The sequence below is a fragment of the Orycteropus afer genome, unplaced genomic scaffold (assembly GCF_000298275.1).
Source record: "Orycteropus afer afer isolate SDZICR_OR568_19922 unplaced genomic scaffold, OryAfe1.0 scaffold00011, whole genome shotgun sequence".
In the NCBI taxonomy this organism is placed as follows: domain Eukaryota; kingdom Metazoa; phylum Chordata; class Mammalia; order Tubulidentata; family Orycteropodidae; genus Orycteropus; species Orycteropus afer.
The window spans coordinates 19021528-19034724 of record NW_006921598.1 but is presented as its reverse complement, the minus strand read 5'-3'; the positions used below and the strand labels follow the sequence as shown (position 1 = coordinate 19034724).

Here is a 13197-nt window from a genome sequence, read left to right as displayed (position 1 = left end):
CCTAGTTAGAGCTAAGGAGTCCTGAGTCCAAAACCCTAAGTCTCTACTGATAATGGAAAACATCTGATTTCTAACCCATCAGCTTCGCCACAGAATAAAGTTGGGGCAATCTGCTTTCACAGGGATTTACAACCTTGGAAACCCAACGGGAGTCACTGTGAGTCAGAAACAACTTGATGACTGTGAATTTTGTTTGGTTTTTGGTTTAATACTCCTTAGTCAAGACCCTGACAAGATTTTTTTGGCACCCATCAGCTGGATTCTTTTGGAGCTAACTGATCCAGTCAGAGATGGGCTGGCTGAGAGCTGGATGTTTTAATTTATTGTGCTTCTAACTATCCAGTTGCTAAAGGATAGTTTTCTTCAAGTGTTGCCTCTCTTTTCTTATGGACTTCAGAGGATGAGTTCCTTAGCCCATGCAGACACCAAAGACAGCAGTCACAAATCAGTAGAAAAAAATAACTTCTTTTTATTTACAAAAAAAAAAAAAAAAAAAATCCAAATATTGGATGCTGTAAACAAAATTCACAATCTGTTCCCTCTAGCACTGATTCAAACATGTCAGTTTTTAAAAGTCTCTTTTCCATCAACTCCTTTTCTGCCTGTGACACAGTTTATAGTCAAAATATTCCAAGAGTGACCCGGGTACAGCTTGCTGCAATAGGATGCCTCAAAGCAGGCAATGGTTGTGGAGAGGCTGGAGGGAGAGACAGCCAGTGGGCAGAGCTTCCTCCATTCTTCAGGGCTTTGCAGCAAGTCTTGCCAAGTTACCTTGACATCTTCAGACTTTGCATTTTAACCATTTACTTTGTTAGCAAGCCATTATTACAACAAAATATTAGAGATTCTTTCTTAGCACTGAGAAGTCTATGCTAAAAGAAACCTTAAGGAAAGATTATATTCAAATAGGTGCTATATATGATTTTTTTTTTTTTTTGCTTTTGGTTTCATCTAACACTTCATCTTTAACAGTAAAACAAAAAAAAAGCTTATTTTTGAACTGCTGACAGCTTTCAACATAATACATTTCATTTACAAAACAGTTCACAATATTCATATAACAAGCATTGCATTGAAAACTTTACGTACAGTAAAGCAACCAACGATAAGCAAACAGAAAGGAGTGGTAACACAGTATGTTCTCTTTTCATTTCATTTCCTTCTTGGCTGGGATTACAGATGGTCTTCAGTCCTTGCATTTTTTGGAGCCACAATGAAATAATCTACCCATTACCAAAGTGAGCAGATACTTCATCCCATTTCTAGAAGGGAAAAGCCCATCTTGGTGTAGAATTCTTGAGGCAGCTGGATTTACTGCAAATTAAGTAAACTTTTCAATAACACATTGTCACAGGTGAAGTGTTCTCTGACATGCCAGACTGGACAAGTGAGGACAAGAGCCTCCAGAAGATAAAACCTCTTCTTGTTATAAAGTAACAGCACCAAACCCAACCAAACCCACTGCCGTTGAGTCAATTCTGACCTGTAGCAACCCTATAGGACAGAGTAGAGCTGTCCCATAGTGTTTCCAAGGCTGTAGATCTTCACAGAAGCAGACTGCCCTGTCTTTCTCCCATAGAGTGGCTAGTGAGTTCCAACAGCTGACCTTCTGGTTGGCGGCTGAGCACTTTAATTACTGCGCCACCAGGTCTCCTTAGTAACAGCACACTAGGCCAGAAAAACACAAAAGCAAGCAAATCACAGGCACTAATTGGGAGTTGAGAGCTATTCTTTCCTCTGACCTATACACATGGCTCTCTCACCACATTCAAATTTTCAAGCCATACACCCACAAAAAGAGACATATATTCCACTGTTTGTTCAACTACATACGCACAAGACTAGTGTACATACAAAAGAGAAATAAATTATATAGATCTTAAAGTAAATGCTGAAAGTTGTCTTGAGCACAGCCTGTTCCATCTGATTGCCAGGTGCTGGCACTTAGAACTATACTACCAACCCTGCAATAAGCAAGAAAAGAACATAAATATTTGAGACAATAAATGGAACATATTATTTTAAAATAAGGCTCCTCCAAACAAAAATATGTGTTATAAATTAACAGCAGGTTGTTGCTATGTCAGAGCTAGAGACCTCCAGACACTTTTAAAATAGTGGACAACTCAGTTGTGAAGAGTTGCAAGGCAAAGGAAGAAACCAGACCACCAGCTGCACCTGTGTGCCTGGGCCTTCCCTTAGTTTTCTGTTAGAAAACCTCCTAATAGTCAAGGAGGCAGAGCTCTGGTTTCTGACAGGTAGTGTCAGACAGTTTGCAAATAACCCTTCCTGGGAGTTAACAAGAAACATTTCAAACCCAGGGCTGGAGTGAGGGAGATTGAGCCAACATGGGAGTATGAAGAGTTCCCTAGAAAATAGTGAATGGCAGTGCAGTAGCTGTTACAACTCCAATGGAATTCACAGGGAATCTACAAAGGCAAACCCATCAGGTTACCATTAAAACTTCAAAGATACACTCACAAAGGTAGACCAGATAGACTAATCTAGAATTGTGCATCTAAATGATGCCTGGGTAACAAACGAATGAACAAAAATATTACATTGCCAATAGGATGATTCTATTTTCTTCCTCAGTCCTTCTTTAACTGTTGACAAAAATATTATGGTTGGGTTTTCTGAGAGATTATCAAAGTAAACAATCACTCACGAGGATTAGGGGGATTATGTGGTTGTTTCACCACACAAAGGAAAGGTTAATTTTGTTTTTAAAAATGAATTTTCACAGAACAGTGTCTAAAGGAATCAAGGGCCAGGAGAAGGGGTGGTTTTAGGATTAGCTGTCACTGAATTAAAATCATAATGCCGGTTCATTTCACAAAGTTCTAACTGGTCTCATGAAAAAAAAATTGGATTTAAAGTAAAGTGATTTACTTTAAAGTACAGTAGGCAATCTACTTCTGTAGTGATACTGCCTCAGAAACCCAACTGGGGGTCGCTATGAGTTGGAGACTACTCAATGGCACATAACAACAACAACAACAACTAAATATTTGAATGCAGTGTGATAACCAGATCAAAGATGTTTCATCATGGCATGGATTTATAAAATTTTATATATAATATATATTTCATATATAAATTTCAAGCAATTGTGCAAATACTCTTTAAAAAGGTTCACTTCACATTTTTAAAAAAAACTCTAGTGGTCCTAGAATGCAGAATGCATTCATTTAAAAATTCATTTAAATAACAATAAGTAGTGTTCAGATCACCTGGAAAAAAAAAAAATTTAGCAGTCAGGGATTTAAATAGCCTATCATTGATCCATGATCCACTGGATTATATACCATGGAAGTACACAAGTATTAAAATTAAAAAAAAAAAAAAGGTTCCAGTCAAAATGACACTTCAGTATTTAATGGGAAAAAAAAAAGTTCTCTGCCAAGCAAATATTCTCCCATTTGTGGAATTCTATGGCTCACCAAAAAAATAAGAGGGAGGAGAACCTTACTAAAAATGTATAGTCTCTCTTCTTCCTATCAAATATATTACTTGTTTTTCTCCTTTATTTGCTTTAATTTTTAGATGTAGGTTTTAATTCATCACTGCAATATCCCCACATCTCATGTCATCCTGTTGAAAACATAAAAGCACACAGTATTTAAACATTTCCTATTTGCTACATTAGTCTAGGCCATACTCAAATTTATTGTGTGTATAAATACACATATCCTAAATATGTGTATATATACACACCTAATATACACACAGATACACATGTACCTATGACAACATCAAACCAGCAATGTTAACTTTATACAATTATTTGCCAAGAAAAAAAATAGGGCATTTCCTCCACCATTCACAAGCTTATGTGTTTTTTCTTCTTGAGTCCCTGATAAAATAATCATTAAACTGTAAAATAATTTTTCCACTTCAAATTTTAAGAAGGCAACAGGCACTTTGATGAATATTGGTGTGTAACAAATATAGTAACTCTTTATATAGTCTATTATCTCCCTTCTACTTGGGTATTTTTATCTGTTAAATCTTTGGTCCTTGAGCATACTTTCTTTGCTACAGCTGTTTTTGCTTGCATTTTCACATTTTAAAAATGCAAGCTATGCACGCAGCTGGAAATAATGGACTGTGTCATCATAAGTTCTGCTGTTTGTTATGAAAACTGCACCAACCTAATACTACTGCTTATTTGGGGCAAGCCGTTTCTGTTAGCAAAATAAGATCACCCCACAGAAAGAACTTGCTACAAGCCCCAGATAGAGATCTCAACATTGAAGTTCTCCTTTCTGTTACCATCTAAACTCCTGAATTGATAAAATTACTTAAGGTGAGACCCTTTTTCTGTATTTTCCCTTTTGTGAATTGTATCTTAAAAGGACCTTCCCATTCTTTCCCCCCTATGGCAAAGCTATGGTAGCAGGTACTGACTGCAAACCCATATTGTCATCTAGCATTTTTCCCTTGTTATTTTAGGAGAACCTGCTTGCTTTTAATGACAGGTCTCTTGTATTCCAAGATAGAATCCAATTGGCTAAGAGGATGAAGTGGGAGGACTGGGGGTGGGGAGTTACTTCTAGATTATGCTCCCATATCTATTAAAAAATTCACAATCTTTGCCAAGCTTAAAATCAGGAGCAGAACATCATTGCACAAAATATACCCCTAATCAGAGCTGGGTCACTCTTTTTTTTTTTTTTCCTTTATCTCTTTCTCACCTATCTTGTCTGAAATGGCTTCCCCACCGGTCATTTTTAAATGATCTTTAATTACAGGGTAGCCAAGTGGAGTATGTCTGTTGCTGGCACGTGAATACTGGCTGAACCTGTGCGATGTAGTAATTGCTGAAGTTGGCATCTGCTACATAGGGGGCTGGCTGGTAATAGCAAGTGACATTGGCCACATTAGGGATGACATTTTGGTCAGCTAGCACCCGGATAGCCAGCATCGTAATAAGGTTTAAAGTCTGTCTTCTTTCGTGTCCCATTAGGCACACTGTACTCTCATTCACCACTCCATGAAGGGTCATGAGATAGTCATACTTGCGGTCTTCCAATCCCACGAAATGGTTCTGCAAATAGGACTCCAGTTTTCTCTGCTGCTCTCCAATATCTGAGAAGTCGATGAAAAACCTGGAACACATATACCTCTGAAGGGTCTTGATCTCATCGGAGGCAGGCCTAAAGCCCCTCACTAAGAGGTTGCAGTACTTAAGCAGTCCTCCCCCTCTGATTTCCTCTGGGTTTCTGGTGGCAATGATCTTGTTACAAAGGTGATCAAAAGCTTCATGAAAATCGCCGTAGACACTCTCACCAATTATAGTGGGGTGAAATGTTTCAGTCATTGGGTTCTCTGAACATTCATAAAAGAGGAGGAGAGAGTCTAATTTGATTTGAAAAGAATCTACACTGAATTCAAACTGCCTCCGGAGAGAATCCACAAATTTCAGTTCCACATTTTTGCCACTGTTGTTTGACAGGGAGATAAGACTCCATCGGTCAGAGTCATTGCATACTTTAACCATTTTCTGCACATAAGCTTCCTACAATTTAAAAGACAAAACAAGATGATGAGCGTAACTAAAAAATGCATTCATTTTCTACGCAGTTGAGAATTATTTGTGTTTCCCCTTTGTTTTGTCCCTTTTTAGCAAAATACTACCTACAGGTTTAAATAGTTTTCTTAAAACAGGAAAAAAAAATACAGTTAACGAGTAGTTTTACTGTCTGGGAAAGACACAAGAAGTAATAGTTTGAGGCTTTTGGCAGACACAGCATAGTACTAGTCATGTCTGATTTTTTTTAAAGTTATTTCTTGACAATGGTCTAACGGGTACAATATTCACGCACTGTCCACACACTATTCAAGACACAGAAGGGCATATGGTGAAAAGTTAGATGGCCTCTCACCTTTTCCCCTCCCCCTAAGGCAACCACTGTGTCCTTCTGGGATCACTGTCTGCAGTTACAAGCAAACAAGAACTAAATTGTAACACTGTGGAAGGTTGACTCCCCAAACAATTTTAAATAATTATAAAAAAAAATCATAAAGCAATGCGGGGTGGGGTGGGGTGGGGTAAGATGGAGAAGAGGCACGGGAAGGAGAAAAGGAAAGGGTACGGGAGGGGGGAACGATAGCATTAATACAGAACCAACCAGAGAAAACCTTCATCCATAGCCTTAACACAGGAAGTCAGCTGAACGCCGCTATAGAATCTGTTCATATTTTCCAATATAATAATAAGCTCAAGGATTCTGTTGTGCTTCAGGCTTCTGTTTTCCCAAAGACTAGATCGTAAAATTACTCACAAGAACTATTTACATCATTTCGTTCCTGCGTGTATCAGACTCAAACAAGGAAAGGCAAGAGTTTAAAAATAAGGAAGAGAAGGGAGGACAGAAGAGGAAGCGGGAGGATATGAGTTGAGGCGCAGAAGCACCAAGTAAACTAGAACATTAAACAACGTTCACACATCTTAATTTACCCGTAAAAATATAAAATAAATAAATAAGCGCGCCCAGACCCAGCACAGCCGCAGATTCTTAACATCAAACGGAAGTCCCCCTCCCCCACCTCTACCCACCGCACGGGGGCCGGCCCCGTCTCGCTCAGGGCTCAAACCCCGCGCGGCTCCGCTTTACCTTGAGAGTAAGTGGTGTGATCTTCTCTTTGTTCACCCCTTCGGGTAAGAAATCCAACAAGCAGTCCAACACTACGTCCTTCACAGTCTGAAACTCCTCTTCCCCGCGCAGGTCTGCGCAGAAGATGAGGTCCAGGTCCTTGTAGCCCAGGCCGCTGTCCTGGTGCAGAACGTGGCTGGCGGCCGAGCCGTTGAGGCGCACGTCGCGGACGCCGATGCGCTTCTCCGCCAGGCGCCGCCTCACCACCTTCACTATCAGGCTGGGCTGCAGCTCGAGCGTAGGGAAGTTGCCGCGCCCGTGGATCGGGATGGTCTCACTCAGGATGCCATCCAGTCGTTGCACTTGCTCCCAGTTCAGCACGTTGCAGTGTGCCGTGGCGCTTTCGCAATAATCCAAGCAGTGCCCGTCGAAGCTGCTTCCGTCGCCGCCAAAGTCGCCGCCGCTAAAGTCGCTTCCCAGGGGGATGTAGGGGCCGCTGGCCAGCTCGTCCTCAGCCATGGCAAAGTACCCTTCGCCCTCTGCCATGAAGTGCTCGCCGAGCGCCACTTGGCCCTGCTCAGTCCTAAAAGTAAGGGGGAAGAGCGGGGTAAGGACGCGACGCGGCGGAGGGCAGGAGCGAGCAGAAGGAAGAGCGCGCCCCTTCTGCAGCTCACCCCCTGACCCGGGAACTCCTCTGAGATTCTCCCTCCCCAGGCCCCCCCCACCTCCAACCCCGCACGCCGCGCCCCGCAGAACAGCCCCGCACCAAAAGTATCTCTGATGCATCTGGAAAGCGTAAGCGGGAATCCCTTCTGTGTCACCTGGAGGCAGCCGCCCCTTCTAGGAGAGCAGAGCGGAAGAACTGCAAGACGGCACTTCAGTAGCGAGGAGTGCGCTCGCGACAACCTCGAGCGACTTCGTCCTTCCCAGATCTCCGCTGCCTGCGCTGGCCACTCCCGCCCCTTACCCCCGCCCGCGTCGCTGCCGCCCCAGTTGCGGTGGCCTCGGAGGTGGCGGCTCCCACTATTGCCGCCGCCGCACACTCCTGCCTCTGGAGCTTTAGCAGTTGTGTCAGGAAAATGTCTTCACTACTTTTTTTATACCGGGCTTCTCCGCGCTTCCGGGGCCCCCGTGCCGCGCGCTCGCCACACCCTCCTCATCTGCATAGGGCGCCGCCCCCGTCCGCCAGTTTGCGGGCTGGGTGCGCCGTGTACCAAGCCCGGGCGTGCGCTGCGCAGCTACCCTGGCTGCCTAGAATTAGAGATCCGAGGTTTTATGTATGTATATAAACACCTGTGTGTGTATGTATTTTATATGTATATATTTAATTCATAGTCCGTCCCTCCCCTCTTCCCCGCCCTTTTTTCCCCAATAAGGAGGTGCACTTAAAATACCTTAAAAGTCTGAAAAGAAAAAAACCAAGCCCATTGCCATCAGTTGATCCCGACTGGTAGCGACCCTCATTGAGTTTCAGAGGATCTTACATCTTTAGGGAAGTAGATAGCCCCATCTTCCTTCCGCGGAGCAGCTGTTGGGTTTGCAGTGGCCATGAAAACTGAATGACTAAAATCGCAGAACTGCAAAAACTTCAGAAAAATTAAATTCTTGCCGGAGAGAGTGCGTCATTTTATCTTTATAACGGGTCTCCTGAGATTTCTCACAACCTGTTTAGCAGTATATGTGCATAGAACTAGATAATTCAATCTATTCATAAATCCGTATTCCGCGTGGACTAATGAGTCCACTTGCCCAAACACGTCAGTTGTCGTGCGTGTGAGAGGACAGCTCTCCCGTAATTAAGTTTCGATTCTCGAAGCCTCAAGCCTATGACGAGCGCTGAAGCAGCCCTAGAAGGCGAGGGGGCGGCACCAAGGTTCTGCGCACAGGCAGCTTCAGGCGTCCGGGAGCGCGGCGCGGGCAAGTGCGCGTCACCAGAGGACGCCCCAGAGAGCCGGAGGACCGGGCAGGGCACCGGCCAATCCCCGAAGATGGGGCGGGCCCAAACACGGCAAGGGGCGCGGATCTTTGCTAGCGCAGACGCGCGGAGTTTGGGAAGGGGCCCCAGTGCGGGACTTGGCGCACTCCCGTGGCGTTGTCTGACGGAGACGCAAAGCAGTCAAGGCGCTTTTGTCGTAGCCCGCTAAAGTTTTCCTATTTCACGTGAATGAAGAAAATCACAGTGAAATCATTTGGTTTTCCACTCAAGAAAAAAGAGGAAAAAGTCTCAGTTCGCAGAATAGCTAGAGTGTCTCTTCTCCAGCTTGGGTCGCTTCATTAGACCTAGGTCCCACCCATGCCCAGCTAAAGGAACATTATAGTTATTCTCCGCTCACTCGCGCTCGCACCACCTCACCTTTTTTTTTTTTTTTTTTTTGCTAGAACGTTTCCTCCTCTCCTTTCTCTCGGTGGCTCGCTGACTCCCAATTAAACGAGAGTAGCTTTTCTTTGAGAAAGAGACTGTGGGAGGCTGAGGTGGAGGTCAGAAGGAAAACCAAAGGGAAGCTGAATACTCCTTCCCCTAAGGCCCAGTGCAAGCTCAGCCATCAAGCCTGGCAGGAACAACTGTCTGCCTACGTTGGACCTGTGGGAGCCATGGCCTCCCAAAGAAAGCAGTGCGGCTTCTGGGGCGAGAGAGGTTAAGGACCTGCAAAGCATCCAGCTGCGGAACAACGCCGCCCCCTGCCGGTGCCCTATGAAGCTGCGTCCTAAAGCGGGGAAACACCACGGGACCTGTGTAAAGAGGAAGTCCTTCCTCAGCACTTAACCTACCACTGTGGGGGTTGGGAAAAGGGACATAGGACAACCACTCAACTCTTACTGGCTCATCACCACCTTTATATGACATCCATTTTTTTCCCATTCTATCTAGCAACCCATGCATGCACATCCATCCATCTATCCTATACAAGCATTAAAAAAAAAAAAAAAAAACCTTTTGATCACCCATTATGTGTCAGGCACCAAGCTAAGTGCTGTGTATTGAAAAAAATATCTTAAGTTTCACACAGTCTAGTTAGTAAGGGGAGCTCTGATAGCGTAGTGCCTAAGACATTTGACTGCTAACCAGAAGGCTGGTGGTTCAAATGCACCAGCCACTCCACGGAAGAAAGATTGGGCCTCAGAAACCCAAAGAGGGGTCTTTATGAGTCAGATCTGACTGGATGGCAGTGACTTTGGATTTTGGGGGAGTGAGCAAAACAGGCTAATACATAACTGTGGTTCAGCTGTAGTTGTCTTGTTGTTATGTGCTGTCCAGTCAGACCTGACTCATAGTGACCCCTCCTTGGGTTTCCGAGGCAGTATCAGTACGGAAGTAGATTGCCACTAGATTGCCGCATCTTCCTTCCAAAGAGTATTTGGTGGATCTGAACCACCAGCCTTCTGGTTAGCAGTCAAGTGCCTTAGGCACTACCCTACCAGAGCTCCCTGCAATTGTCTTAGGAGAAAAGTATGTTCCAGCACAGAGGGGTAATCAGCCAACTAGGTTATCTGGGAGCTGAGGATGAAGTCCAGAAGAGAGGTGTCATCTGAACTCAAATCTGAACTCAATATTGAGAGAAATGACTTACCTTCAAAAGTTGAAGAAATTGAAGGATGTTATGGATAAAGAGTATAGAATTGGAAGATTATAGAATTAAAGAACATTTGAGGAAGTATGTATACATCCACAGTAGTGAGAAATGAGGTTGGCATTGCATTGTGGTCAAGTTTGTGAAGGTTCCAGGAACTTAGTGAGCAGTTCTGGGCCTCACTCAGCTTGGCTCTTTATCCATGATATCTCATTTAATCTTCAATTCAAGAAAAAGGTATTACTCATCATGTTGTTATGTGCCTTCGAGTCAAACCCGACTCATAGCGACCCCTCCTTGGGTTTCTGAGGCAGTATCACTACAGAAGTAGGATTGCCCAACCTTCCTTCCGAGGAGTGGCTGTGGAAACAGAGGAACTGAGAAGTTAAGAGACTTGCCCAAGGCGCACAGCTGGTAAGTAATGGGACCAGGCCTTGATGTCAATCCATTTGTCTGTGAATGATATTTTGCCCTTGTTGCCAGAGATGTGATATCCGCAGCTTACTTGTATCTTAGGGCTGGAAGGGAAGTACAAATAGCAGAAAATAAAGGTAGAGAGAAAAGGAAAAGATTTGTTAAAAGTTGTTTCTTTTAAAGGCCAATGCCAGTTTTGCTACCACTTAAAACAAAGCCGAAGGGATACATCATATACTTGATACACTGAAGTACAGAAAACCAAGGGTTTAGCCCCCACTGCCATTATTTGATGGGTAGTGGTGATTCAGGTGTTGGATTCTCATTGTCCACTCAGGAGACTTGGGATTGATTCCCTGCCAATGCGCAGCCATACCTATCATCCCTCAGTGAAGGCTTGTCTGTCACTACGATGTTGAACAGGTTTCGGCAGAGCTGTTTTGGTTACTTTGTGCTTCTCTCACAGAAAATACAATAAATGATGGCTTTAACAAACAAGGATTTATTCTCTTAAAGTTTTGGAGGCTGGAAGTCTGAGTTCAAAGTGCCAAGCTCTGGGTACTAGGTGAAAGCCCCTTGACCTTGGGCTTCAGCTCTACATCTTGCTTCCAGCCCACTGGAGCTAGAGGCATCTCTTCACTCAGGCAGCTGCTGGCTGCTGAGGCTAGCAAGCCCTAAAACAGCAAATAAAATGGCCATTGATTCAAGTCCATTAAAAGTCCCAAGATTGGCAGATCATGGCAGGCTGCTGAATGAAAACTTGGCTAAATGCAGGGTCCAAGTGTGCAAAAAAAACTGGAGACCAAACCCAAAGTTTCTCTTTATAGATGGAAAGCAGACCACATCCCTAAAGCAGCTACTTGGCTGCTCAGCAGATTCCACCATGAAGCTGACTGGCAGTCTCATCATGGGGAGTAACTACAACCAGCTGCCCAGCCACTCAAAACCAGGTTTAGCCAAGTGGACACACAACCTCAACTACCATAAGAAATTCCAGACTAAGCTGGACTAGGATGAAAGGCCTGGTGATCTACTTCCAGAAATCAACCAATGAAAAGCCTATGGATCACAACAGTCTCAAACTGATCATGGTGATTACTCACTACTGTGCAGTGCTTCATTCAGTTTTATTTTATTTTTTTCAGTGTTCCTTCCTCTCCTCCACCACCCCTGGTAAACAAAAAAGAAAGTTTCCTTCCATATATAAACCTTTCTTTTACTTTTTACAATAACAGACTAATACAATATTTGTTCTGTGATTGACTTACTTTCACTCAGCATAGTGTCCTCCAAGTTGATCCACATTATGCAGTTTTTGCAGATTATACATTATTCTTTAGTGTTACATAATATTCCATTGTGTGTATGAACCATAGTTTGGTTATTCATTCTTCTGTTGATGGGCACTTAGGTTGTCTCCATCTTTATTGTAAATAGTGCTGCAGTGAACATGCGTGTGCATATATCTGTTCTTGTCCTGGCTCTCACTTCTTCAGGATATGTACCTAGTAATGGGATTGGTAGATCAAATGGTATTTCTAATTCCAACTTTTTAAGGAATCGCCATACTGCTTTTCACAGTGGTTGTATCATTTAACAGTCCCACCAGCAGTTTATGAGAGTCCCGATCTCTCCACGTCCTTGCCTGAATTTGTTATTTTCTGTCTTAATGAACTTTGCAATTAGAAGTGGGAAAGAAGGTATCTCATTGTTTTGATTTGCATCTGTCTAATGGCTAATGATCATGAGCATTTCTTCATATGTTTGTTGGCCAATGATGTTGATGAAGTATCTATGCATGTCTTCTGCCCATTTTTAATTGGCTTGTTTGTCTTTTGTTGTTGAGGTGTTGGAGTTTTCTATAAATTTTAGATAAATTAGATATGTCACTGCTGAATATTTTTTCCCAATCTATAGGTGCTCTTTTGACTCTTTTGGAAAAGTCTTTTGAAGCACATAAAAATTTAATTTTTAGAACATCCCAATAATCTAATTTATCTTCTGCTGTTTGTGCATTTGGGGTTATGCTTGACAATCTATTTATGCCATAAATTAATGCCCCTTAATTTGCCCCTATTTTTTAAAACTTTATAGTTTTAGGTTTCACGTTTAAGTCTTTGATCCTTCTGGAGTTAATTTTTGTGTATGGTGTGAGGTACAGATCTTGTTTCATTTTTATGCAAATGGATATCCAGTTTTGCCAGCACCATTTTTTAAAGAGAATTTCTCTTTCCCCATTTAATGGATTTCAGTCCTTTGTCAAAGATCAGCTGACCAGAGGTTGCTGGATCTATTTCTGGGTTCTCATTTCTGTTCCACTGGTCTGTGTGTCTGTCTTCTACAAATAACAGGCTGTTTTGACTATTGTGCTATATAGTAGGTTTTGAGATCCAGGAGGGTGAGACCTCCTACTTTGTTCTTTTTCTTCAATAGTGCTTTGCTTTTCCAAGGCCTCTTTCCTTTCCATATAAAATTAATGATTGGTTTTTCCATATCCTTAAAGAATGTTGATGGGAAACTTGGAAACAACCTAGATGTCCAACAACTGAGGAATGGATAACCAAACTTTGGTACATTCACACAATGGAATACTATGCAACGCTAAAGAATAATGT

The 13197-nt window shown here is 42.9% G+C and overlaps 1 protein-coding gene across 1 annotated transcript; it reads right to left on the bottom strand.

Moving 5' to 3' along the window:
• Positions 1-4744: 4744 nt before the first annotated feature.
• TENT5A (terminal nucleotidyltransferase 5A) lies at positions 4745-7385 on the bottom strand. The gene is made up of 3 exons (XM_007951257.1): positions 7366-7385; positions 6621-7182; positions 4745-5521 (listed from the first exon to the last, which is right to left on the bottom strand). Exons 1-3 carry the CDS (start codon positions 7383-7385, stop codon positions 4745-4747), a joined length of 1359 nt encoding a protein of 452 aa, XP_007949448.1.
• Positions 7386-13197: the final 5812 nt, after the last annotated feature.

Bases quoted from the DNA above. Each gene is read 5' to 3' on its own strand.
- TENT5A (XM_007951257.1), bottom strand. From the start codon at position 7,385: ATGCATCAGAGATACTTTTG. The intron at 7,183-7,365 runs GTGCGGGGCTGT...CCTTACTTTTAG, and splicing joins ATGCATCAGAGATACTTTTG to GACTGAGCAGGGCCAAGTGG. The intron at 5,522-6,620 runs GTAAAGCGGAGC...TTTAAATTGTAG, and splicing joins TCACACCACTTACTCTCAAG to GAAGCTTATGTGCAGAAAAT.